Below are 25,983 nucleotides of genomic sequence, written 5' to 3'. Positions count from 1 at the left end.
TAATTTTAGAACCCTACACAGCCTGCAACAGCAGAGTTAAGATACTGCTCGAGATCTGTTGTTTTACTTTTGCCAGTTATGGACTGGTATTTCCAATTAGTATAAGCTACCACATTATTTTTCCTATAAACTGTCATGTACCTTCAAAGGTTTTTATTTTGCTTTATTAAGGGACAGATAAGAAACATCGTTAAGTGCCGAGCACTGTCGAGTTTTGAAGTTTGCACCTATAAATAATTAGTAGTCAAAATGTTCTCATACAAAATTATTCTGTCAGGATTAGGTACAGCCATCAGACAACCAAGATCTTGATTCATTATGTTCCTAAGGGGCTATCTGGATTCTGCTCATAGGACTGACATGGAAAATAACAGCAACAGAAAAAAACCCAGTGAAAATGGATTATGAATATCTAAACTGTGCACATAATGTTACAGGATTTACAAATCCATTATGCCACTCAATACACACAGGAATCTTCATAACTAGTCTAATATATAAGGTACAAACACCCCTGAATGAAAATTGGAGATCAGAAAAATATTAAAGTCCCTAGAACTTTTAGTAAAATTTTGCGTGTTTGTGGGGGCAATCAGAATACATTATAAATATTTATTTTCAAATTAAACTGGAAGAAGATTATCCACATTCCCTTCTTCACTTTAGTAGGCAAAGACAATTCCAAGTTCCAAAGTAAGTAATAAATACTTTCTAAATTAAATTCATTAGTATTTTCAGTATCACTGGTGAGAACATAAGTAGGTATTATAGAAGGAAATAATTTTTAAAAATATCACTGTTGTTCTGACCTTTTCATATTCACTATTCTCTCCAACTCCTTTGATTTGTGAGCTGCTTTCTTCAAGATTTCTTGAGGAATATCTGCCAGTTTGGCAACATTTAGCCCATAACTCCTTGCAGAGACTCCTTTAGTTATTTGATAAAGAAAAGTGATAAATTCAGGATTCTCTTCCATCTCAGATCCTAAAAAAATAAAACCAAAATCAAAACCTCCTCCATGTGGCAAATACATAAGTCCCCTGTCTTGATTAGCTTACAATGTAAGCAGATAATACAGCATGAAGAATTATTTAGGGGAAAGGTAAGTATCAGTGGCAACTCATTAAAAAAAACCATTAAAAATTCTACAATTATTCTGTGAACAGACCTTTATGATGCTTCTTGTAATTCAAGCACTGGGACCATCATGTTTCAAAACAGTTTCAAAACAATCAGATGTGCTTTTTCACTCCATAGAGTGCTAAATTTTGGAGCTGCTTCACACAGCTGAAGACACTGAAAGTACAGGACGTTAAATGAGGCAGCCCCATTGAAATAAAATGCATGGGAGATACAAAACACATCTTGCTCGTGAAGCCCCATAAATAGCAAATGTTTTCAGACAGCGAGATCTTTCAGAGAAGGAGTTGCCATATGTTGGATCCCTAATCCCTCCTCCCTAATCCTTTGTGTTTGGCTGCTGTGGAAGGTTGGATGCTGGGATGGGCGAATCTTTCAGCCACCTCAGCTCAGATATCCTCCTGAGACACGTGAAGGAAATGCATGTCCAGTTTTCAACCCCCCCTAAATGTTTGACCGGAGTGAGTCTAGTGGGTGTGTCACATCCAGGTGAGGTGTAAATTGTCACACCAGGGTTACTCTGTGCCAGAGCCCCTCTCAGGTTTACACTGCACCTTGCTGTTGCCCGGTTTCCTCCTCGTTGACCAGGAAAGCCATGTGGTAATTCCCCACTGTGTCGGGGTACAGCCGCTGCAGCTCACACACCGAGGGGTAGTGGGTGACAAACAGAGTCAGGGCCTCCACCTGCAGCACACACACACGGAGCAAGGGTTGGCCCTGATGTGGTTTTTACACAGCCACACAGGGCTGCTATCCTTCATGCACATCCCTCCGCCCTGAGCTTGGACATGTCACCTTCCCACAAAGGGCGGGCTCCCCCCGCGAGGCAGCGCTCACGCAGCGCCAGGGCCACTTACATCTCTGATAAAATGTTCAAGGGTGGCATAGGCAATAGCAATGCCATCGTGCGTGCTCGTCCCTCTGCCCAGCTCGTCCAGGATCACCAGGGACCTCGAGGTGGCTTTTCTGATTATCTCAGCAGTGTCTGTCAGCTCCTCCATGAAGGTGCTGCGGCCTTTGTAGATGTTGTCTGCAGCGCCCATTCTGCACCAGAGACACAACACAAGCACTTGTGAAAAATGCCAGCTAATGCTGGGAGAAAAATACTCATGGTGATGAAACCATCCTGTTGTAAATCTCTGGTTGCTGCTCCAAGCAGAGCAGAACTTTCACCTTCCAGAAGAGTTTCCCAGCACACAATTCTCCCACCCTCACAAACAGGACAAGGCAGCCTGATTTTCCCTCAAAAGAACCTTGGGACTTCAGACCAGTCAGCTCACGAGAATTCCAGCACAGGTAGCTGCGAACGTGAATTCTAATCCTTTGGTTTAGTTCAGCCCTAGTTTTGTATGGGTTTCCAATGCTAACAATACCCAAAAATATCGGATAGTGGCATTTCCACACAGAGTGGAGGCTCATGAGACCAGGTATTTGTGAATCCGAACACCAGAGCAGTGATTTCCTTCAGGCAGTAACAAAATAACAATTATTTCCCCTAACTGCACAGGCATACAATCTCAACTAGCATACTTAAACGAGATTTAAAGGTATTTTGAGATTCCTCTCCTCGTTCTGTTGAAACACAACTCTTAGCAGCCTCCAGGCAGGTGAGCTCCACACACAAATTCTTCCACTTTCCATACAACTCTTTTAGCTCTGATTCAGATCCATGTAACCCTCAACCCTCAAACTCTATCTCAATTTGTGATTGAATGGTCGACATGACAGAAATCTCTTATTAAGCCACCCTAGTTTTCCCTTTTCCTGCAGCTTTCCTTACCTGTTCAAGTAATACCCATTCTATATTGAAGAAAGAGCATTTCCTTCCTGCATTTGTGCTTTTCCATTACACTAATCACATTGCAGCACCCCTTCTGAGACAGGTCATCATGAGCAAGCCACTCAGGAGGGATGTAAAATTGGATTTATTCACTCTTATCAGGCAATATAAAGTTACATACAAGCCACACTGATTTAAGCAGAACTGACTCGTGGACTTAGTATATTATATTTTCAAATTAAACAGCAGCCACAACAGTATTTAGGGCCAATCAGAACCCTTGAAGAGAAGCCAAATATAGCGCTTTTTTTCTCTGTCTTTCGCTGGGTCTCTCCCTATCATAATTGCTTCTGTTACCTACAGAAACGCCACCAAGATACAAGTAATTTCATGAGCATCTTATGACTAAGAGTAGTTGACAAAAAACAAGCAGGTTGGACCCAGTATGACTTGTATATATCCTCTGGTCCCTGCCCTGAAAATCTGCCATGGTATCATGCATAACTGCACAATAAGCAAATCTTCAGTTATAAATTAACTACTTGTGGTTGGAGATGGGCATATGAGCAAACTGAGTGTTTTTATTTCATTGAGTGTGTGCTAACACACAAGTTACACTCCCACATACCCCAAAAGACAGGTGATTCCGGCCATAAGCTAATTCAGCCACAGATGATTTTTCTCTGAATTGAATATGTAAGGATAATGAGGCGTTGTGAAATTAATATTTCATTAAGCCACTTACTGCTGTAATCCTTTCAAATGCTGGGTTAGGAATGATGAACATTTCAGTGAATTTCTCACAGTGCCCCCACCACCCTGTGGCCCCTCTCCCAGCTTGGTTCAGGCACCAGGTACTGCTGTAAGACCAAACAATCCCCCTTATTGCCCAGATGCGCAGAGAACAGTGTGACTTAGGTCTGGTTTAACACATTAACTGCAAATACATTCATCGGAATGACAAATACTTTTTATGTTTGAACAATCTCTGGCTCCTTAATGAACAACTTTAGTCTTAGTGTCCGACCCTACAATTAGTGGCATTACTATTTTCTCAGTTTTTACTTGGCTTTTCCTTGCAGGGACAGCATCTCACAGGCTGTCTCTTGTGTGCCTGTGATGATTACACACAGAGCTTCCATTTTTCTCTGGGACTGCATCATTTCCATAGAGTCCACAAAATATTTTAGACTGTTTTGTATCTAATTTGCATTCACAAAAATACTTTTCTGAACTTCCTCACTAAATGCTGGAGATACAAACAGAAATTAGTATTATCTTCCTCTTGTTGTTAAAGACAGCTGCAAAGAAGCCTTTTTTTTCAGCATATTAAAACATTCAAATCCAACTCAGGCTTAAGAGCAGATTAAAAAAAAAAGGTGTATTTTTAAATGGCATAAAACCTCTTAAATGTCATCCTTAGAAAATGGATTAAATTGTTCTTTCTGCCTCTGTCCTTTACACTAGAAGAATTATAATTGTGTTTTGAACATACATGCTGAGCACTGTTATCCCAGAAGTAAGTAGGAATAACTGTGTTAGTGTGGATGATTGCAGTTATAAAACCAACAGTTAATTTGCAGCAAGGCACTGCTGCCTAACTTTATGCTCTGTTATTCCTGATACAACAAAGCCGTTGAGTCACAAAACCTATTGCTTAAACAACTCTTTCCCCCCCCCCCCCCCCCCCCCCCCCCCCCCCATTTAAAACAGCCATAATAAATCCCACCAAACTTCTCCAGGACTCAGTGGCTCTGAATCCACATTTTAATGCAGCTCACTTCTAAATGTTTTTATACATTAAAACATTAAACTTCATCCTGCCCCGCCCTGCCCACGAGGAGCGTGCAGACAGGCAGTGTGAGCAGTGTCTCTTCAGATCCATCACTCCTCAGCAGATGCAATTTGGCTGGAAAACACTTGTTTTAATGTCTCTTTGACAGCCAAGCAAATCTTGGAAAATTAAAAGCTTTTCATCATATGATGTTCAACACATTTATTATGCAAACTTAAAAAAAAAAGAGAATGCATTATCTCTTTTCAGTGCTAGGTTCAAGTAGCACAGATTCCTGTCACAGGCCTCAGAAAAAAACAACTGAGAGGGAATGTTTTGTAAATTAATTTTCAGAGGGCAAGTTAGAGGATATAACTGTGCTACCTCTCAAAAGAAGTTATCAGCATGCTCTTGGAGTTGGCTTGGTTTTAAGAGTACAGTGTGGACCCCAGAAGTTCATTCTTCTTTTATTTTACTGTGAATCTCTCACAGAGTTTGTGAAAATGAACAAGCAGCCTAGGAGCTGATAATGGTAACAAAACCCAGCTACATTGTACTAAATTAATCCCAGGGAAGAAGACAGCAAAGCCATTCCCTGGAGCCTTGTTTTCACACAGTTGCCAACAGCCCAGTGCTACTTACTGACTCCCAATCTATAGAATACTTAATGCTGGAAAAAAACCCCAAACTTAATTACATTTTCCCACTGATTGTAGTAACATCCCTGCGAGTTTAGAAGCTCACCTGAAATACTTACTGCAAAAATGGAACCTGTTGCAGAAGAATAAACCTAATTCAAGAACAATTAACATTACAGGAAAATTACCCTTTTCTCCAAGAATAAGGTGTAGGAGACTCTCAGCACCAACAAAAATCACTTTCTGTGATTCAAAGATAACACTGAGAACACCATGAATAAAATAAATTCATAATGTAACTTTACAATTCCACTCACTCCCTCACACAAACCCCTTTGAAATGTCATTTCAAAGATCACTGCATTTGCACAGGAGTAATTTAAATTAAAATAACCAGTTTACAAAAAGAGAGGATTTAGATGTGCTGCTGCCTCACAGTTCATCCCTGCTCTCCACAGCCTGTCAGTGCTCAGCAGAGCAGAGGGGTCTGCCAGGGCAGTGGGGACAGGCAGCCCACGAGGGATGGGCAGGGCTGAGGGCTGCAGTCCCGGACTTCAGCCAGGACAATTCTCAGTGCTGCCCACAGCAGTGCTCTGAACCCTTCTGCACTTCAGACACACTCAGGCTGCCCACAGGAATTCCACATGGCTACGCTGAAACAGCCCAGCTTGGACTTCCTAACTTGTGCCTGCTCTCCACACACAATGGAGATGTATTAAGTAATTCCTCAGGAGACTGCATGAGCAAATTTATAGCAGCTCACTGGCAAGAAACTAATGCTTCACACTCTCCCACAACCTACTGGTACATCATCCTCTTCGTTTCCATCAAGATCTCACTGATGCTAACCAAAAACTGACAATAAGAAAAATAATTTCCAGAAGCTGTAATTACAGAATTAAGAAAAGAAAGAAGTGTGGCAGAAAGCACGGCTATCAGGACAGTTATTTTTGCACTGTTCATGGGTGACTTCTGAGAAGTGTGCCAAGTTACACGGATGATGACAGGAAATCAGAAACCTGTTTTCAGTCTACATGCACACACATGCTCAACCATTTCTACAACTGCTTATCTGCCACTTTAAATGAAGAAATACCAATGGTATGTTACCTAATTTAGGAGAACAGCTGTTGAGAAGCCTGACAGAATGCATTTAATGTAAAATACTTTTTTATTTTGTAAATTATTGTAGATATGTGATAGTCTCAGTCACTGAGAGATTAATGAGGATATTAAAAGACTCTGAGGAATACAAATGTTGCGTTATCCTGGAAAGAAAAGCGAGTCCACAGTGATTTCCATGTTCAGTTTCATAGTGGTTTTTACATCTTTTTTTCCCCTTTTCCCTATCACTAGGTAACTGAAGCAGCCAGAACCAGTAATCACTGAAATCCTCCTTTCCTTCTAGAGCTGGCCCACAGGGGAATGCTGCACACACCAGCACCCCAGCGTTTTAAAAGAAACATTTCTAAGAGGATTAACTTTCAAGATGTGAAGTGCATTGATTCTGAAAGCCAGAGAGAAGAGAAACACCCATGGATTCAATAATTTCAAAAGCTTCAGCTGGACAGGTAGTCCTGAGCTGCGACAACAGAATCCCTGTGAGTCAATGCAGGCCCTGAGTGACAAGAAGTTACCAGCACCCCTCATTCCTAGACTTTATAGACTCACAGGAATTCAGTTGTTACAAAAGGTTACCTAGTGAAGAACACTCAAAAAATTTGCGTTCCGAAATTCAGCAATGATACCCTCCATAACATTTGAACTCCTTAAAAATAGTTGTTACATTCCCTAGGGCAAATCTATCCCTCACTCTGAAATTATCAATGTAAATGTTATTGATGGTCAAGAAAAAGGCCAGCTTGCGAGTGCAAAGATTTTTCTGAAGGATAAATTATAAGAACAGATACTTAAATTAGGGTGTTTCTTTGAGAGTCATCCATACTAACCTGAAGATGAAAAAACGAAGACAAATCAAAACCCAGCGCGGGAATATGCACAGGTTTACACTCTCTGCTGCAGGACACCAGGAGGGAACTCAAGGTAATTAAGTTAATGTGCATTTGTAGCTGAAGGATTGAGGCCAGGGGGGATTAAAGAGCAGGAACTGTAGCAACAGAGTAGGGACAATGGCTGAAGCACTCGGCACAAGTGAACTTTTCCCCTTTAGACCTGCGGACACCAAGGACAATCCGATTCCAGCTGTGACTGGCTCAAGTCCTAGGATGGAAGAGGTTCAGAAAGGCAGACAGAACCACTCAGCTGCACTGTAGGACAGCTGGCCAGCTTGGCACGCAGGTTTCCTCCTGCCGTGCCCCCCTCCTGGGGAAGAGCTCTGCTCTGTCAGGGCTCTGCGGCGGGCAGCAGGAGCGCTCTGTGAATCTCGCTGGCCGTGTGAGTAACTCCCTGCGCCGACCGGGATGGATTTCCAGGGCCGATCTAAGGCCCTCCAGGCACAAGGGCCGCTTGTGTTCAGCCTTTATAAATGCCATGTGTGCGCCCCACGGGCAGGCTGGGCAAACACGGCATTATTACACGTGCAAGAGACACAGACCTAACGCTGCAGATGCGTGTTTCTGTGAAATGAGCAGAGACACGAAGCCCAGTTAGCTACAGGTACACGCACAGCGTGCCTTAACTTGTTTCTGCAGAGCCACAGAGCGCTGTCGGAAGCAGTTACAGCTCAAACGGGCTGCAGTCTGTCCAAGGCACAACTCTTCTAGGAAAAATGGAACCAAGTAATTTTTCAATTTAACAACATTAACTAAAACTCTTACTTATTCTCTCTTTTTTTTTTTAATCCAAACCAAAGCTATCTGCACGTGATACAAAACGGCACAATGTACTTTAATACAGCAACCTGTTCTTCCCTGAAAGATGGGAACAATTTACCCCAGAGGTGCAATTACATGATTGATTGTGAGCATAAATGACAGGCTTAAGTAATTTTTGTTACTCGGGCAGTAAACAAAAATACAATTAAGGAGGAACAAAATGAAACAAATTACTGTGCCATAAAGAAGTAACATTTCTGAAAATTACTTTGGGGTTATTGACAGCTAAGAAGTTCTGTTTGTCTGACTCACCGTGCTTTCAATACAAACAATACTTTTTTTGGCATGTCAGTATATAAAATTCTCATGTGGACTTGCCATTCACTTCGGATTACTTTGTGAGAACAGCTCCCTACTTTTCTGCACAATAAATAAATTGATGTGCATGGCAGAACCACTGAGCATTACTCCATACATATAGAATAAACAAAGATCTGAAAAAGTACCTTTGATTTTTTAATTCTCTGACCATTATCTTTCACAGTCTAACTGCTCCGGCAAATTGAGAGACTTTGCTCTATTTGTTCTAATTTTTTTTTTTTTTCCAAAAAAAGATCTGAATTATTTAAACATTTATTTTCAGGTTTAAAGAACTTAAAAAAAAAAATCTCCGAAGTTCTGGTCAAAACCAGGTTATGTACAAACAAGTTGTTCAGCTGAGATAAACTCCTCCACAGTTCTGAGTCAGCAATCAATCTCCCGGTGATTTCTGTACACACCTGCAGAACCTGCCAAACACTGCTGTCACCTCCCCAATGGCTTTACAGCCTAGATTTTTATGATAAAGGTATGAAGAAGCTGACTAGATTAATGTCTTCATTTGTCTGAGGTGTTGTGATTGTAACTGGTATTTCTAGGAAAAATTATCTTCATCATCCTACCCTGTAAGCTTCAAAGAAATCATTGAAGCTTAATAAAGAAATAAATGGAAGCAAGGAATTTTTTAAAATTTAGACTCTGGTCTTTTGAGTTAAAACCAAAAAATTTCACATGTGATATAAAAATGAGAGGCAATATTTGCCTATTCCTATGCAAACAGGACCATTTCTAATAATGGAGCTTGTTACTTATTTACTATTTTAAATACAACTCTTTCCCCCTCTCTGTTCCTCCTGTGCAGCTCCCTTCTGACAAGCCAGTAAAACTGGCTGAATGAACTACGTGCAACGTGATTTGCCTAGTTACAAAAAGTTGGGAATTAACTTTGCCTCAAGAGGTGACATCAATGGAAGAGTCACATCCTCTAATACCTACGAGTATTACTTTACTTTTGTTCTTACATTATTTACCTCAGTGTATTGTGAAAGGCACTTGGAAAACGTATTCCACTCAACTTCCACTTTGATAGAAACATTCTTTTTCCTGCTTCACATACCCACTCCATCCTGTGCTTTCTGATTTTCTCAAGAGTTCTTAAAAAATATACTCTTAGCATGCCTTGGAACATTTTAACCTACAAGTAAATCTAAAAGTAATCTCAAGTAATCATGCAATTTTAAGTATCTCTCAAACTTGAATGATGGTGGCATTTCAATGAAGAAAAGAAAAAATAAAATACAAGCATCCCAAATCAACTGCCCAAACACTTGCAGGTATTCATACAGTATTTCCTTTCCCTCATGATTTTAAACCTTACTGGAATTTGTGATAATGCCATCGATATGAACATTTTATCCAGTTAAAATAAAATGTTTATCTACTTGTTTCTTTCAGCTCCACACACTTATGAAACAGTAATATGACTTTGTCAAGTTGTCAGAGTTAAATAGCTGTACATGCATGCAGGAAGGTAACACTCACAATACAGCTATTATAAGGCCTGACCTTTTTGAGAGTAATTCCACCATTTACAGATCAGAAAAACAGACATTTTGATCAACCACACAGAAGAAAGTACTATGACTTGTTTGATACATGGCCTCTACAGAAGTGTGGAGTCATGAGGACTGAGTTTTCTTGGGTTTTTTTAGTTGGTCTGAAGAAATCTTTCATCTCTAAACTGTCCTCTTAAGCCTTAACAGCAATTCTTTCTAGATATGGGGAAGAGACTGAGGGCTCCATGCATTCTGCACAAGCCTACAGAGGCACAACCACGAACATTCCCTCATTTTCTGCCCCATAAATCTCTTTTAGGTGACAACAGTCAAGGCATAGGAAAAAAATGTGAGAGGACCCACGATGCCTGTAGGCAAATCATACCAGAAATGTCACTTTGGGACACATAAATGGCCCTTCCTCTTCCATCTATGTGGATCTAAATGAGTGTGACTGATGTGGCTCTCTGCTCACGGGGTGATGGAGATGAGCAGTGCCAGGCACACCACTCAGACAGGCATTCAAACACTGATTTATTTTTTAATGCCATCATGCTGTGTCCCACGTGAGTGTGCAGCACTCACAAACCTCAGTGGAATGGGCCACACTCATCTGAGTGAGCTGAGATCAGCTGAGGATCCCACCTGAGCAGTGGCAGAGCAAGGGAGGAACAGCCCCCAGCTGGCAGAACAGCACCAAGTTCCCCCTGAGAGGGACTGAGGAAATGTCTTGGCTGCTCCAGCAGCTCCCTAAAGATAAAAAGAGACTTAATCTCATCAGTGTCACCATGTTAAGCTACGTGTACGTATAAATATTACCTTTTCTTCTTTCACCTGGAATGCATAACACGTAAAAAGCATGCATGGTCACTCTGTCCAGACACTGGGGAAGCAGGAGCAGAGAGCTTTCCTCACACCAGTTCTGCTTCTTGGAAAAGAAGGAGCATCTGATGGGTGCTTCTGGGGTGCCTCTAAGGCAGAGGGCCACACAAAACCAGGCTCAGCTGGGGTGAAATAGCCAGGCTGGAGTGATGACAGAATATCCTGAGCTAGAAGGGACCCACAGGGATCACCCAGCCCAGCCCCTGGCCCTGCCCAGACCCCCCAACAGCCCCACCCTGGGCATCCCTGGCAGCGCTGTCCCAACGCTCCTGGAGCTCCGGCAGCCTCGGGGCTGTGCCCATTCCCTGGGGAGCCTGGGCAGTGCCCAGCACCCTCTGGGGGAAGAACCTTTCTCTGATCTCAGCCTGACCCTCCCTGACACAACTCCAGCCACTCCCTGGGCCACTCCCAGGGACAGAGACGGGAGCTGCCCTCGGCAGGAGCTGCTGCCCCTGGTCTGGGACTGGCTATACCCTGGTGACTGACACTCCTGTGGCAAACTGAGTCATGCACACACCTGGTGTTCCCTCAAGGGTGGACACAGTGTGTGTGGACATGTTTCCCTAGACCCTGCAAAGAGGTGTGTTCACCACCAGACCTGCGTCACCACAGGCCACAGCTGGGAGGACATAGCTGACACTCCCATGGACCTCAAATGCACCTTCACTTAGCAAGATTCTCAGTTGTTCTGTTGTTGCTTGAAGTGATCAAAATCCCCTTCCTTTACTGAACCCATCAATCAACTCAGAAAAGCCACTCCAAGGTACCTGGCTGAGATTGGACCTTGGTGGCTGGAAATAACATGACCCAACTAAGGCCACTGGTGAGGGAGATGAAACTCCTCCATGATTTCAGTGCTCAGCTGTCCAAAGATTTCTGTGCTCTGGTTTTAATTGAACAAACAGCTTTTACACATGTTCAGAATCATTATACAAGAACAACAGATTAGAAAATACCAAAACAGTGGTGTAACTTGAGACCTGGGACAGACAGATCCAGGATTCCACCATGGAATTCCAACTGCATTTGATGCCATGAGGATTAAAGTCATGCTGAGAGGCTGCAAACAGCAAGATAACTCTTTCAAGAGAGACAAAGTGCATGAGAGGATAATCTACATGCATTTTAGTGATGCCTCCATGTATTCATGTAACCTTTAAGCATGAGGCAGACCACGTGAGAGAGGCAGTTTTCAAAGGCATGTGAAGCACAGGGCACTCCGTTAGTTCAGACAACTGTAGCTGCACCTTTAATAGCATTCCCAGCTTGGCTGATGGATAAAACCTCCCTGGAAGGTGTGGGTCACTGTAATGACTGTGCTTGCTCCCTGAAATAAGTGAAAATAGTTCTTATTTCAACACAGAAGAGAAACCCTGGCAGGTAAGTGCTCTAGGAAGGAAATTACTCTCTGTGCCCGCACCATCACCTGGTGCTGGCAGGGTTTGTTCTCCTTCACAGGGTTCTTTCTGAGGGCAGCTTCTGATATCCAAAAATTGATTCTCAAAGTCTTGAAGGCACTTGGTAATTGGAACTATAAATGAGCTTGTTTATTTGAAGATGTTTTGCCTTCTAAGTGCTCTAGCATTCTCCCTCTCCTTCCCAATTTTGAACATGGACCCTTCATGAAGAGCTACTGTTGGCCCACAGGAAGTAGGGTAAAGCCTCCTAGGAGTGGGAAATTCTTTCAATAATTAATGAGAAGTGGGACCTCTGCAGAGGTCAGCTTTTTCAGCAGCTGAACATCGCCCCTCCTGAGGGCATGATTAAGCCAGCAGAATTCCTTTCATTAATTCCTCCATACATGGATGTCCACCCTTGCTCTGTGTTCCTACTCAAACACACAGCGAAACAGCATCTTAATTTCACTGTCTGAATGACTATATCAGAACTAACAAAACCTGAAGGTTAATTTTAAAGCAGAAAATGAGCCCATTTACAGAATTTTCAAACATCAGAGAATTAAATATCCAAATCCCATTACAAGTCAATATAGATGGAGTTTCAGTCTTTTCAAAACCCTTCTATTTTTTTTTTAATATAAACCCACTGATTAAGTTAAAATTCTTTAAGAAAAGATTGCAAGAAACCATTATCCCTTACTGGAGAAGGGAAAAAAAAGAAGACAATATTAACCAGCAAGCATCCTCCAAATCCTGTGTACTCCCCCTACTCTGGCCTAGGCTCAGCACTGTCCCCTGCCTATCTACCCAGTAATGAAGAAAGATCATTCCTGTCTCACTCTACCTGTAAGCAATTCCTCTTGCATCTTTAAGAACCGTTAATGTAATCCCATATTTAAAGTCAATTTAGAGATGCTAGCATATATAAGCACGATATATCACATGGAATAACCATAGTAGCAACCTTTCAATTTCCATGGAAACCCTACTTGGAAAATAAGACACAAATCCTGGAGATACAAATCCCTTAAACCTGTATGAATTCACACTTGGAAGATGCAGTCTACAAACAAAAAAAGGGTAAAGCACCAAAACTGAAAAAGGTTTATCACGCAGAACTGTTGGTAATCCTGATGCACAGAACCCCTCACAGAGTCAGCCTGTAGAGCACCACTGACTGATCCCTCCCTGCACCCTTTGCTGCATCCTTCAGCATCCCTCCCTGCATCCCTGAGCATCCCTCACTACCCCTCCCTGCAGGGGTGCCATGCTAACAGCATCCCCCAAAACATCACCAGAGCAGTGATGGAAGTACCTTAGAGACTGACACCTTCCCACGTTAGGTTTTTAAAGTATTAAAAATATACCGAAGTTATCAACAACAAAATGAAAATTCACACTTTCCAGCAAGACCTTGTGGCCTGGGGTGGCAGTGCAGAAACGAGGTCTACATAGCTGCTATCATTAAAAAAAAGTAATTAAAAAAAATCCAAACAAAACCAACCTGCAAAAAAAAGCACAGAAGACAAAAACAAAAACAAACAAAACCAAACAAACAAACAAAAAAACCCAATAAAATTGGCGGTAGTTAAGAGAAAGGCTCTGATCTCTTCCAGGTCATTCCCTCCCAGGGGAGAGTACAGGGCAAAACCTGAGGTCTTAGAAAAAAGCATTAAACCTTGAGTAGGACACAACATGTGGCAGCTGATTTATTGATTCTTTCCTCAAACCAGGCATTAAAAACTATTTCAAGGGTAACTTCCTATGGCTGTGAAGTGCCCTGACTGCAACATCACATTTACCTGCCTGACAGACTTACGTACTTTAAGACCTATCCAAGAAACCTGAAAAAAACCAAAACCTACCCAAAAAAATCCCAAACCAACCAAAAGAGAGGTGCCTATGTCTTGGACGGTCTCTGTACATCTTGAGCAGAATCTGGTAACCTGTTCCTTTTCTCCTTTTTCTTCCTGTCACCTTTTAACTAATGCATGACGATTTTTGTCTTAATAATGTATTACCAATTTCTTCTGGATTGAGTCAATTAGTTTACTCTTAATTGCTAGTGCAATTACAAGAATTTCAGTAATTCTTCCACACATTTATCTGGTGTTTGACACACATCACATTAAATGAAGAATGGCACATCCAGCTGAGCTTCCAAAACTAATATAGACAAGGAAGAAAAAAAAAATTTCAATTCCCTGTGCTAGAATATGACTGGGCTACAAACGAAATGGCCTGAAAGCTCACAGAGTAACAAACACATTCTATGTCTGCTTGGCTTGAAGTCTGAAAGCAGAAGTGTTATCTTTGACCACACTACTTTATCAGAAAATTTGTGAAAAATACTTGGATTTTATTCTAATATACAGAAAAGTGAAGTGGAATCAGGGAAATACACTGGGGAACAGGTGGAACACAGATAAAAAAAACCAATTTGTTCTCTTTCAAGTGGGCACAAAACAAAACGTCTCTCCCAATGACTGTGTCACATTTCTTAGTATTTTCTGCAGAAATCATCCTTTTGCAATGGCAGTCTAGGAAAAGCAGAGGAAAGCAGATACTCAGCTTGAGAGTAACAGACTTACGTGTGTATGGTTAGAATTTAAGGAAGTGTGAACCCAAGTTCAGCTACAAAACCAGAGGAAGACTAAAATAATCCTCAAATGGTTAGTGATGCTGTAATGCTCCTTTTGTAACGTCAGCCAGATCCTGCGTCTCTGTGTCCCCACAAGAAATGCTCATCCCATCAAGCAGTCCTTTCAACACAGGGTAGAGGAAAAAAGTGAAGCATTTTGAATTCTCATCTCCAGTTACTTCTGGGAAGATGACACAAATGGTTGGCTCCGCACTGCACTGCACCAAGGTGTGATTTTCACTTGGCTTTGTCGTGACATAGTGGAAAGTAGGAACACAACACCTTTATAGGATGAAGCAATCCCAGGTGAGCAGTACCTCAGATTCTTGATTAAAAGTTACCTCTGGAGTGCACACTGGCATTACAGAACTAGAATTTCAGGAAATTCTAGCTCAGGTACCTGATTGCTGTGAAACTTATAACCATACATGATAATCCATCTCAAATAGCAGCAATAACACAAAACATTTACTAATTAAAGACATTATTATTAAAGAAAAGGGGGAAAAAACAGGGGAATAAACCATAACAATATCAGATGACAAAATACAGCATTTTGACTCTACTGATATGTTTTACCAATTACTCATCAATGTCTCAAAATGAGACAGTGAAATCGACTGTCATTATTCATTCTTAAAAGGACATCAAGTGAGGAGAAAGTGTGTTTAAGACTGATAGTACAGGAAGGAGATTAAGCATAGAATATATACTGGCCAAAATTTTCAGTCTCTAATATTATGAATACATACAACAGAGCTTCCCAGCAGAAACTGTGACGATTTTCAGATGTGACAACATTAATTTTAGGAGAAACGTCATGTGGCCACCACCCAGCAGCACAAATTTGGCTGAGATGTCCATTCAGGGAGGTAAGTTAAATACCTGGATCTTAATCAAGACAGACACATTAAAATTCTTACCCTTTGAAGATTCAAAGATTACAAAACAAGTACTACAATTTACCAGAAAACTGGAATCACAACCTAGCAATGAACCTACTGTGCCTTTAAAATGAAAAAGGGAAACTTCAGGTATAAATTCTCAAGTTCTAAATGAAAAATTAAATTATACTTTGATACACACACCCCCTGCCACAGTAGCATTTCCATAAACATACAGCAAGTTTTGAGAGATTACCTGGTAAAAATTCCATCCACAATACCAATTGTGGCCTCCTCCGCAGGAACAAAAGAGCCAATCTGTGCCATGGCTGTGATCAGGGCCACCTGCTTGATGTAGGAGCTCTTCCCTCCCATGTTGGGCCCAGTAATTATCATGACCCTTTCACCATCTCCCTGGAAACACAAAACAGTGGTGAAATACATGGCCCTGCACATGGTGCCTCTACCAGAAAGTCTGGTGTGTGCTTAGAAGGATGCAGGACAAGTCTGCAGGATTAAATGTTCTATTAAACTCTTTCCTTCATTCTTGGAGTTCATCACATTTGCTTTTCCAGATATTATCAAGTCCCAGATGCACCAAAATCAACTTTGATTACTCTTGAGCAAAATGGACACAGTGAGGGGGAACCTTCCTGTCCTCCATCAAGGACCCAAGAAAGAATTGAAGAATTTGGTCCCCAGCACAGGAAGCAGTGAGGGGTGCTGAGGGATGCAGGGCTGGATGCAGCCAGGCCAGGGCAGGCACCAGGATGAGCAGAGGGATGGAGCAGCTCTGCTGGGAGGAAAGGCTGCCAGAGCTGGGCTTGTTCAGCCTGCAGAGGAGAAGCTCTGGGGTGACCTCACTGGGGCCTTGCAGGGCCTGAAGGAGCTGCAGGAAACCTGGAGAGAGACAATTGCCAAGGGCTGGAGGGACAGGACACAGGGAATGGCTTCCCATTGCCAGAGGGCAGGGCTGGATGGGAGATTGGGCAGGAATTGTTCCCTGGGAGGGTGGGCAGGCCCTGGCACAGGGTGCCCAGAGCAGCTGGGGCTGCCCCTGGATCCCTGGAGTGTCCAAGGCCAGGCTGGACATTGAGGCTTGGAGCAGCCTGGGACAGTGGGAGGTGTCCCTGCCCTTGGCAGGGGTGGAATGGGATGGGATTTAAGGTTCCTTCCAACCCAAACCCTTCTGTGCAATTTCTTTGGAGAAAGGGAGAAAGTCATGAGCTTCCAGCACAGCCTGCACTGCCTGAATCTGGCTGTGATCTGGATTCCTCTCCAGTTTGAGTTCTCATTGTCAAATGCTAAGATCTGGTAGGCAAAGACCTGACATAGATTTTACACTCATAACTGCCTGGCTTGGTATGACATAAGGACATTCAGAGTGGCTACAACAAGGCATCAAGGCATTCCTGAGTCTGGCAATACCTGACTGCAACACAGCTACTGTGAGCAGACCCAATCTCCATCAGTGTCTGTCACCATTAAAACCAGACGCAAGAAAATGAAATCAGATGCAAGAACTCATCTCAGCTGTAAGACTCCCCATGGTACTGCTATGTGTCTGCAGCTCCAGAATTAAATTGTCCTCTTCTAGTGCAAGACAATTGCTGATACAAAATTAAAACTTGTCAGCGAACCTATAAAGCTTTCTCACAGCCTGAATCGAGACTAAGAGCTTAAGTTATGCAAGGACATCACACAGCTAGATGTCTCCAGAGGGTGCATCTGATGAAATGCACCAATGATGATCTAAACAGAAGGCAGCACTCTCCACTGCCCCACAGGAGGGGCAAGGGAGACAGGACAGGCTGTGCACAATGGACATTAGTCACACTACTTGAGGAACTTGGCACTGATCAGGCACTGTGGTAACAACAACCACAAAATCTCCATGCAGCAACTCTGAAAATCTTCACAAATTTGGGGTTCAGATTGGGCTTTCGTTCTGTTTATAGGGACACACCCAAAACACAGACAGGACTGTCACTGATGTTATAATTCAGGTAACAGAGATGATGCAAGACCTCAGTATTTATTAAATGTAAAAAGCTGACCAGCTTTTGAAAAGAAACCTCATCCGTACAGAAGTGGCAATAAAGTCAAAATACAGAAAATGCCATTTCTGGGAATAAAGGATGGATGTAATCAAGTGTGCGTGACTATATGAGAACAAAATTCATAACACTGAGTTCACAAGTTCATCTGTTAGAATCCACGGATTTTTTGCGTGTGTTTGGTGCCTGTCCAGGCTCCCTGCAGCCATGCTGTGGGACTCATGGCAGCTCTGCCAATGTTCTGGTTTTCAGGAAGAACATCTGCTGCAACATCAGACCAGAAAATGCCTCTGTCCTTACAGGTGATGCAGCCAAAAGGCAACATCTTATTGGAATTCACAGCTGAAGTAAAAAGTTCTGAAACAACCCACAAATGTTTGGGGAGGAGAGGGGCAATGGAAAAATAAGCTGTTTATTTCAGGGCACTGAAAAAAACCTTTTCCTCAAGTTAGATATTTGACAACACTTCAGCTGAAGACGTGAGGGGAGATGTATTTTCCTGCTGATCCAAACACATCACTTGAACACGGGAGACGCTTTAATAAACTGGTTCCCACCCACCTCTCTCAAGAAAGAGAGAACTCAAACAACTGTAGAAGCAAAAGTGATTGTGCCGTGATCACTTGGTTTTGTAATATTCAGTGTTTAGAAAGCCAGCATAAGAATGGCACTAAAAACGGAAAAGTGCATGATGATTCCTGAATGAAACGCTGAATTTCTTTGGAAGTGCCATCTGTCACTTGTTTGGAGTTGACAAATAATTTTGAAAACATTCTCTGATGTATTACAAAATATCTGTATCATTGTTCAGTATAGAATAGCACTTAAAAATGTTCCCCAAGAAATACATACAAATTTGAATGCTGTTTTTGCAGCAAATGTCTGGCAGTGTTTCACACCTTTCCTGTATTTACGGTATAAAGAGGCAGAGACACCTCAGAGATAAGTTGTGAGCATATCTTTTATATTCATTAAGAACAGATATTTAATATTTATAAAAATATATGGAGAGATAAATATTTAACGAATAACTTCAAACAGGCATGTCATTTAAAAGACACATTTTAGTTTATCAGGAAAAGAAGGCTGTATGACACTAATATTTCCAGAAAGAAACTGCATGGTAGAGAATACATTAAAAAATTACAAGCAATCTTAGAATTAATCTGAAAAACCAAACCTGTGACATGTATTTGCATATTAAAAATTCCAAAACTTAAGAGTTTCGACAAAATGCAGACTCCCCGTGATGACACTGTTAAAAAACCTGTAATTATTCATTTGTTTTTTGAAAATAACCATTTGAAACACACATTTTCCTAATTTTGAGACTACCTTGCCTTTCTTTATGCCTTAAGACTGAACAAGGTTGTGAAAAGAGCATGTGGCTGCAAGGTACCAGCAAAGGGACAGAACAGATGTGGTGACATCTAGCAACACCTCTCTGAAATGCAGCCCAGCAGGCAGTTGTGTGACTAAATCACCTGTTTCAACTCACTGGCCCAGAAGCTCGTCCCAGCCTCTTTGCCTTGAATCATTTTGAAGCTCAATCAGTTTCTTGGTACTTACTGAAAGGCTGGTGGTGTTTGGAACATATTGATCCTGTTCTCCCAGCAGAACATCGATCACAGGGTGCCTCCCATTTTTTATGATTATTTCACGCCGATTATCTTGCACAGTTGGTCTGCAAAAAAGGAAAGGTATTCATTTCGGTGTTCTTTGTAACTGATTGTGTAGAACTACTGTAACTAAGGCCTGCAGGAGGGTCACCTATGATGTAGGTTTCTGTGGAAAAAGTACAAAATATAAAAATTAATTACTGCCATCAACTATTTCTGAAGACTGAGAAAAAGAGAATTCTGGAATAAAGCCACAGAATTTTATGACTGGAAATTAACTAACACTTTGGGTGGACTTTAAAGGGAAGATGTGGAGAGTAAGATTTTCCTCAGGTTGAAGAATGATAGTGCAATTTAAATGGAAAATGGAAATCAAATAAATGGCGTCCTATAAAGACAAAGCATTGGGGAAAGAGGACAAACTGATAATGGTGGGGGGTTTAGCACGAACATATTTCCAACAGTTGTATAGCCGAGATGAAACCAATATATAGACAGTCTTAGGCCTTGCACCATCTCTTCAACAGCATTCCTTAAACTTAAATTCACTTGAAGTCTGCAGAGTAGACACTCAAACATCAGATGTCGTTCTCTGGACTGCCCACACCATCACCTTTACACCTCCACTCGCTGCCTGAGAGCCCTGATGCTGTGAATTGTCTGTGCAAAGGAAGAGCCTCCCAGCACACTGCAAGAGGGGCTCACCTCTCCAACACCTCTGCTCCTGACCTGACTCATTTACCTGCCTCAGGCAGGGCCATGACAAACAATTCTCACAAGCCAAAAAACATTCCTCCAAAATACTTAATATTGAAGTCCAGTCTTCCCTTCAGCAGCCCTCCAAAATAATTAATTATTGACACCTTCCCTGCAGCTGAGTTTTCCCTGAGAAGTCTCCTTCCTTCTAGTTCATAAGCTCTAAGCCACTCTAAAAAATTCAGTGTATTATTTAAATTCTGCACAGCAAATTAATCAGATTTCAGTTTGTTTTCTCATCTGAGTATACAGAAATAAGTGAGCAATTATTTTCAAAGAGATTTTGATAGAGGCATACAAGATCCCAAGAGTCCAGGAGTGATCAATATTATCTTTAACGATGTATCAAAGCAGAAGTATTTGCAAGTGGATTTCTCTTCGTGCCCCTCTCAGTGGATGGGTCTTGGGCAGAGGCAGCAGGTCACTCATCAGCTCTCACACTTGAGCCCAGGTGAGGCATCACCACTGCTCTGCATTAATATTTACCTGTTAATTACCTGAGATACACCCTTGAAACATACCTCAGATACCTCAGACACCTCAGACTCTTAAGTATTAGAAAGATATCATAAGCTCAGACCTTGCTGAGAATAAAAAATAATTGCTTTTTTAAAAAAGACAGAAAAAAAGCCCACACAAAGTCCAGCATTTATTTACATATAATTAAGACATCATCTACTAGACTCAGGTCAAACAGCAAACACAAAGATATCAAATTTGAACTGCAATGTTTACAGACTTGCATTCAGTCCAGAAGTGATGCTCTGCAAAATCAGATTAGGTTGAAACTACGGTAAACAATTTTAGTAGTGCTTTTTATCATGGTACACATATTAAAACCTAATTTATTTTAAATACGCTCTTATAATTCCGTATAAAATCCTACATAAAAACTAAAAATTAAAAATTGATTACCTGCAGTAGTCTCCTTGTTTGGCCACCTGGGCCAATGAGAACAGGCAGTCCACAGTTGCTAGGTGACAAATGGCTTTAGACACAGGGTGATAATGCTCACTGAAATGGCTGCATCAAAACAGGGAGAAGTTACACAAAAACAGGGAAAGAAATAATTCTGTGCAGATACAAAAAGATTGTCAAAATGCACCCCATGCAAGATCTTCACAGGGCTCCTGTGCTCTTTAAATCATTCTGAATCCAAATCTTCCAGCAGGTTATGAGATACAACATGAGGACCTTAATCAAGGTGGACTTCACCTCCCATTCTAACAATGAATTATTTTTTAAGCACAGAAAATCAGGAAAAATTAAATTCATCTGATAGCTTGTAAAGGGTCAGCAGTTGATCCCTGCTGCCTAAACGAGGTGTACAAAAATGCCACAATTTATCAGAATTGATATAGAATCTCAGCAGCAGAATCCCAACTGCTGATTCAACCTCAACCATATGTTACAGTCAAAAAAGAACCAAACTAAGAGCGTCTGAGCACAGGAGTTGTCTACAATTTCAACCAAGTATGGTATCTGCAACAGAAAATTCAAGAATTCATTTTCAGTTTATGGTGCTGCTTCCCCAGTGCAATAATGATGTTACCAGGAGAACCGAGTTTTCAGCAGAGTTCATTCTCCTAGTCCTCTGGAATTTGTCTTTTCCTCTCCCCTAGTCTCAAAGCTACAACATTGAATATAAAACCAGCAGGGGGGCAAAATTTAATAAACAAAGACATCAGTGAATGGAGAGGTGGGAAAGAAGAGCACTTTCCTACACACAGGTCTTCCCTTTCTGTCTGCTGCTCTCCTACAACTCTGCTGAGCACAGCCAGGTGAACATGGAGAGAACTACTTTTATAGTTCTGCGAAGGAAACACAACTGGGGAAGTGTGAATTGGAATGTTTTCCCAGTTTCCACTCAGTTTTCAGAATTTCTGGGTTGCTAATGGGAAGCAGATCCAGTGAGACAACTTGAGCAGGGACTTGACAAGTTTTTGCAAACTATCACTGCATGACAAGAGGAACAATTTCAGTGGTTCTGTAATTCATGGAAGTGAAAAATAACAGATAACCAGGCACCTGAAAAACTAAAGACATTCTGAGAAGTTCAGGACGTATTTTTTAAAGTCCCATTTTAAAGATCCTTTGCCTAAATAGGCAAATAACCCCACTGAAAACTCTGATCTCAGACAAACAGATGTGCCAGACGTGAGGGACAATAAAACTACCAATACTTTCTATCAAACTCTCATAGTCAGGATAGCATACAAAATATAAAAAATAATACAACTACTACATAATATTAATAAATAATATACTAAAACCAATAAAACCAACTAGATTCAGTTTCACTCAGAGTTAATTGTACTTTCAGATTCTTAATGCTGTGATACTATTTTTCAAACTTTGGGAGACACCTTATATACTTTAAAGTATTATTTTCATCAGAATTTTCAAATGTAGAGACATGACTGCTGGTCTCAGGACGCGGGCTCAAAGGTCTTGCCCTCAAATGCTTTACAATGAAGAACAACCTTTTAATTGACTACTTGTGAGGACAATGTAACTATGAACTGTTGTGCTTATAAGATAAGCATTCTTCTGTTCCTATAGCGGGGTGGAACAGAGTGGTGAAAGCTGACTCTGGTGCACTCACTCCAAGAAGCGCAGCCACTCAGCGCTGCAGCCAAGGACGAGCTGCTCCCGGAGCTGGTTCAGGAGTCTGTAATTTTCTGTAATGAAAGGCGAGTGGAAGCGGCTGACAGCTTTTGTGCTGCAACGGAGAGAAAGGACTGATTGGAAATCAAGGTTACCAGGCAATCAGCTACACCATCTACATGCAAAATTGGAGTAATTTCCTTAATCTCTGTAAGCCTCGACAATGGATGCTCTAAAAAAAAAAAAGCTCTTCCACTGTGATACCAAACCCTATAGATTCCAGTGGCCTCTACTGTGAAAAAAGTGGTATCAGAAGGCTTTGAAATGCTGTGCACAGTGTGGCATTATCACCCAAGCTTACGTATTTCACAAAACTGCTCAGCCATAACTGCCCAAGTGAATGACTTTGCTGTGACGGGTTGATATACAACGAACTAGACAAAACCAGATTCACTTTAAAGAGGAAAACTTCATGATAAGCCTGAAATAAACATGGAAAATACAGATGGTCTTGCTAGTTTCCACTTGAGGCACTTGCTATTTACTCATGTATTTTCATTAAAGACTCCATTTGGCATATCCAGGCATTCTTTTACAGAATCCAGACTAGCTGTAATTTGTTCACCAAGTTAATTCTGTCTGATCTGTGCACTTTTGAGTATTAAAAGAAGTTTAATTAAAAGAGAATTGAGTGTTAATTCTTGCATAAGTGAATTGAGCATCACTTCAGAGTTGGTGAGAGATGTCTGTGCTCACACATTACACACTGGGGCTTGTGGAGAATTCAGCATTTACATGGACATTGTAACTTTCAGGTATTCAACCCATTCAAATCATAAATCAAATCACTGAAAAGAAAAAAAGCCAACTACATCATTGAGTCCACCTCTGTTTCATCTGCTGGAAAATTATCCAGAATCAATCTTACATTACACCAAGTCCCAAGGCAAGAAAAGCTTGCCTGTATGAGTAAGCAAAATGGTATTTTAAATGCACTGAATTTACCGAGGTGTATGAGCAGATGTTAGCACAGCTACTTTGACCTTTCTGAATAAAACAAAAACAATCAAAACTGTATGAAGGATCTGCACGTGCAAGCTACAGGCACAACTGAATCAAGGCCATAGTTCTGACACCAGGACATGCACCTTGAAAGATGGGGTGAGTAATTCTGTGCTCTGAGGATGTACTGTGTAAAAATAAATGTTGTAAGAAATCGATTTTCCTCGGTTTTGTTTGGGTTGTTTTGCTTTTAAGCAATAAATTTATTACTTGGTTGGGTTTTCAGCTAAAAAAAACCCCAACAAACCTAAACACATGGGACGATGAAAATGTGCATGTAATCAATTGTAATACCAAAATACCTCTTGATTTTTCTTCTCTATTAGAACAAACTTCAAAGACATTTTACATACCTACTAACCATAACCCAGTCAGATGGCACAGATGATTTATGGGAATTCTTGACTTCTATCAAAAACTAAAATAACAGAAATGTAACGTTACACATGATGGGAAGTCAAAGGAAGAGCAGAGAATCAGAATCGTCATTTATCAAACTGCAAGCCTCAGAGGAAAAACCATATTGAGCCTGAAGAGAAAGAGCAGACCAGAAGGGAATGTTCTTTTCTCCCCCAAAAAAGCTGGGGTTATGACATACATAACCCCTCTGCACCTACACAACTTTGCTTCAGGTTCAAATGAACGCAGGTCAGAAAAGGAGGCACAGGGAAAAGCAGCAGCAGTGTCAAGATGCTCAGTGCAGTGAAATTTACGTGACGTGTTTATTGCGGTATTTTATATGATTCATGTCAGTTATCTTTGTAACAATAGCCTGAGGTCCTGGATGTCAGAGAGTGGAGGCATTCTCACGTCACAGAATTCAGCTGGAAAACGAATTTCCTGCACAGATTAGGTTAACACAGAACCTGACCACATTTATGGAAAGCCACAAGACCCATCCATGTCTGACAAAACTTTTCCATTGTGGTTAATAAGATTTAGATAGAAACTTCCAGAGGAGCCAGCAATCACCCCCAAGAACAAACAAGGATAACAGTCCTAACACACAAATACACCAAGGACAGAGGGCACTGGTTCTTAATTCACCCAAAACATTTCCAAGATATTTCTCTGTTGTGAAGGAGCATTTGAATTTTACATCTATCAGGCTGATACAAGAACGTAAGGAGAATATACCATACAGATCTAAAGAAGAAAGAGCTCAAACCAAATAAATTCCTGTTCCAGTCCTGTGTTCTACTCCTCCCATACAATTAAGTTTCCATTATTTCCATTCCCCTGGCATCTTTCTTTTCCTCACTGACCATCTTCTCTGACCCCTCTCTGCTGCCTCTTTTGGTGTCTGTGAAACACCCACACCAGATGTCATTAAATAAGAGCTATTCCCAACCTCTGCAGCTCCTTTCATCAAGGCACCAGACACATCTCTGTCTGCAAAGGCTTCTGAGCCGTGCCCTGCAACAAAGGCCTCCTCTCTGAAATGTGTGCAGTGACTGCTGGCTCCAAAACCACTTTTCAGTCCTTCCTCGGATGCTCTCCTCCCTTTGATGAGTTCCTCTCTTTTTCTTTACTTCACACAGATGGCAGCTATTAACCCAGCTTCCCTGAGAGAAACCTTGCAAATCCTGCTCTTCCCTGCCTCAGATAAACACTCTTTTCACTCTTCCCTTGGATTTCAGCTTCTGTGCTGACAGCCAACCCGACTCTGGGGCTGTGTGTTTCCTGTTCTCAGCTTCACCCTCAGCAAGAACATCCACTTCAGGTCTTTATGAAAGGCTGCTGTCTCTAATTCATCCCTTCCATCATTTTCAGCAGTGCCTATTTGCTCCCTCCTGTGTCTCTTGGATCTTTCTCAGCTTCCTAAGTGCCCCACGGCTGATTCCAGCCCCTTCCCTCCCTGTCCTCACCCACTCCTCTCTTCTACTCACAACTCTCATTCTGTTTCCTAAGTCCTTTCTTTCCCCAATTTTCTGCAGAGTTTTTCCCAGCTTCCTACTCTCAGTTCCAGAGGAGAACGCTGAGCAGTCCTACCTCACTGTTCCTTTCAGTTCCCCCACAAACGTGGCAGGGTCTGTTGTCTCTGTTTTTCACCACTGAACTTCTCAGCTCGCTGGATCATGTCCTGCCCACACGT

The 25,983-nt window shown here is 41.6% G+C and overlaps 1 protein-coding gene across 2 annotated transcripts in view; it reads right to left on the bottom strand.

Moving 5' to 3' along the window:
• Positions 1 to 25,983, bottom strand: part of MSH3 (mutS homolog 3) — a 90,273-nt gene that overhangs the window by 1,719 nt on the left and 62,571 nt on the right. For both annotated transcript variants that reach the window (XM_032095904.1, XM_032095905.1), the window contains exons 16-23: positions 24,242 to 24,306; positions 22,825 to 22,941; positions 21,135 to 21,242; positions 19,414 to 19,528; positions 16,044 to 16,201; positions 1,998 to 2,184; positions 1,695 to 1,824; positions 810 to 984 (exon numbers count right to left, since the gene is read on the bottom strand). In XM_032095904.1, coding sequence (XP_031951795.1) covers positions 810 to 984; positions 1,695 to 1,824; positions 1,998 to 2,184; positions 16,044 to 16,201; positions 19,414 to 19,528; positions 21,135 to 21,242; positions 22,825 to 22,941; positions 24,242 to 24,306 — 1,055 coding nt within the window. The remainder of the gene's footprint in view (positions 1 to 809; positions 985 to 1,694; positions 1,825 to 1,997; positions 2,185 to 16,043; positions 16,202 to 19,413; positions 19,529 to 21,134; positions 21,243 to 22,824; positions 22,942 to 24,241; positions 24,307 to 25,983) is intronic.

Source organism: Corvus moneduloides, chromosome Z (assembly GCF_009650955.1).
Source record: "Corvus moneduloides isolate bCorMon1 chromosome Z, bCorMon1.pri, whole genome shotgun sequence".
Classification (NCBI taxonomy): domain Eukaryota; kingdom Metazoa; phylum Chordata; class Aves; order Passeriformes; family Corvidae; genus Corvus; species Corvus moneduloides.
Note: the sequence above shows the minus strand (reverse complement) of the source record. Positions and strands in the feature narration are given on the sequence as shown.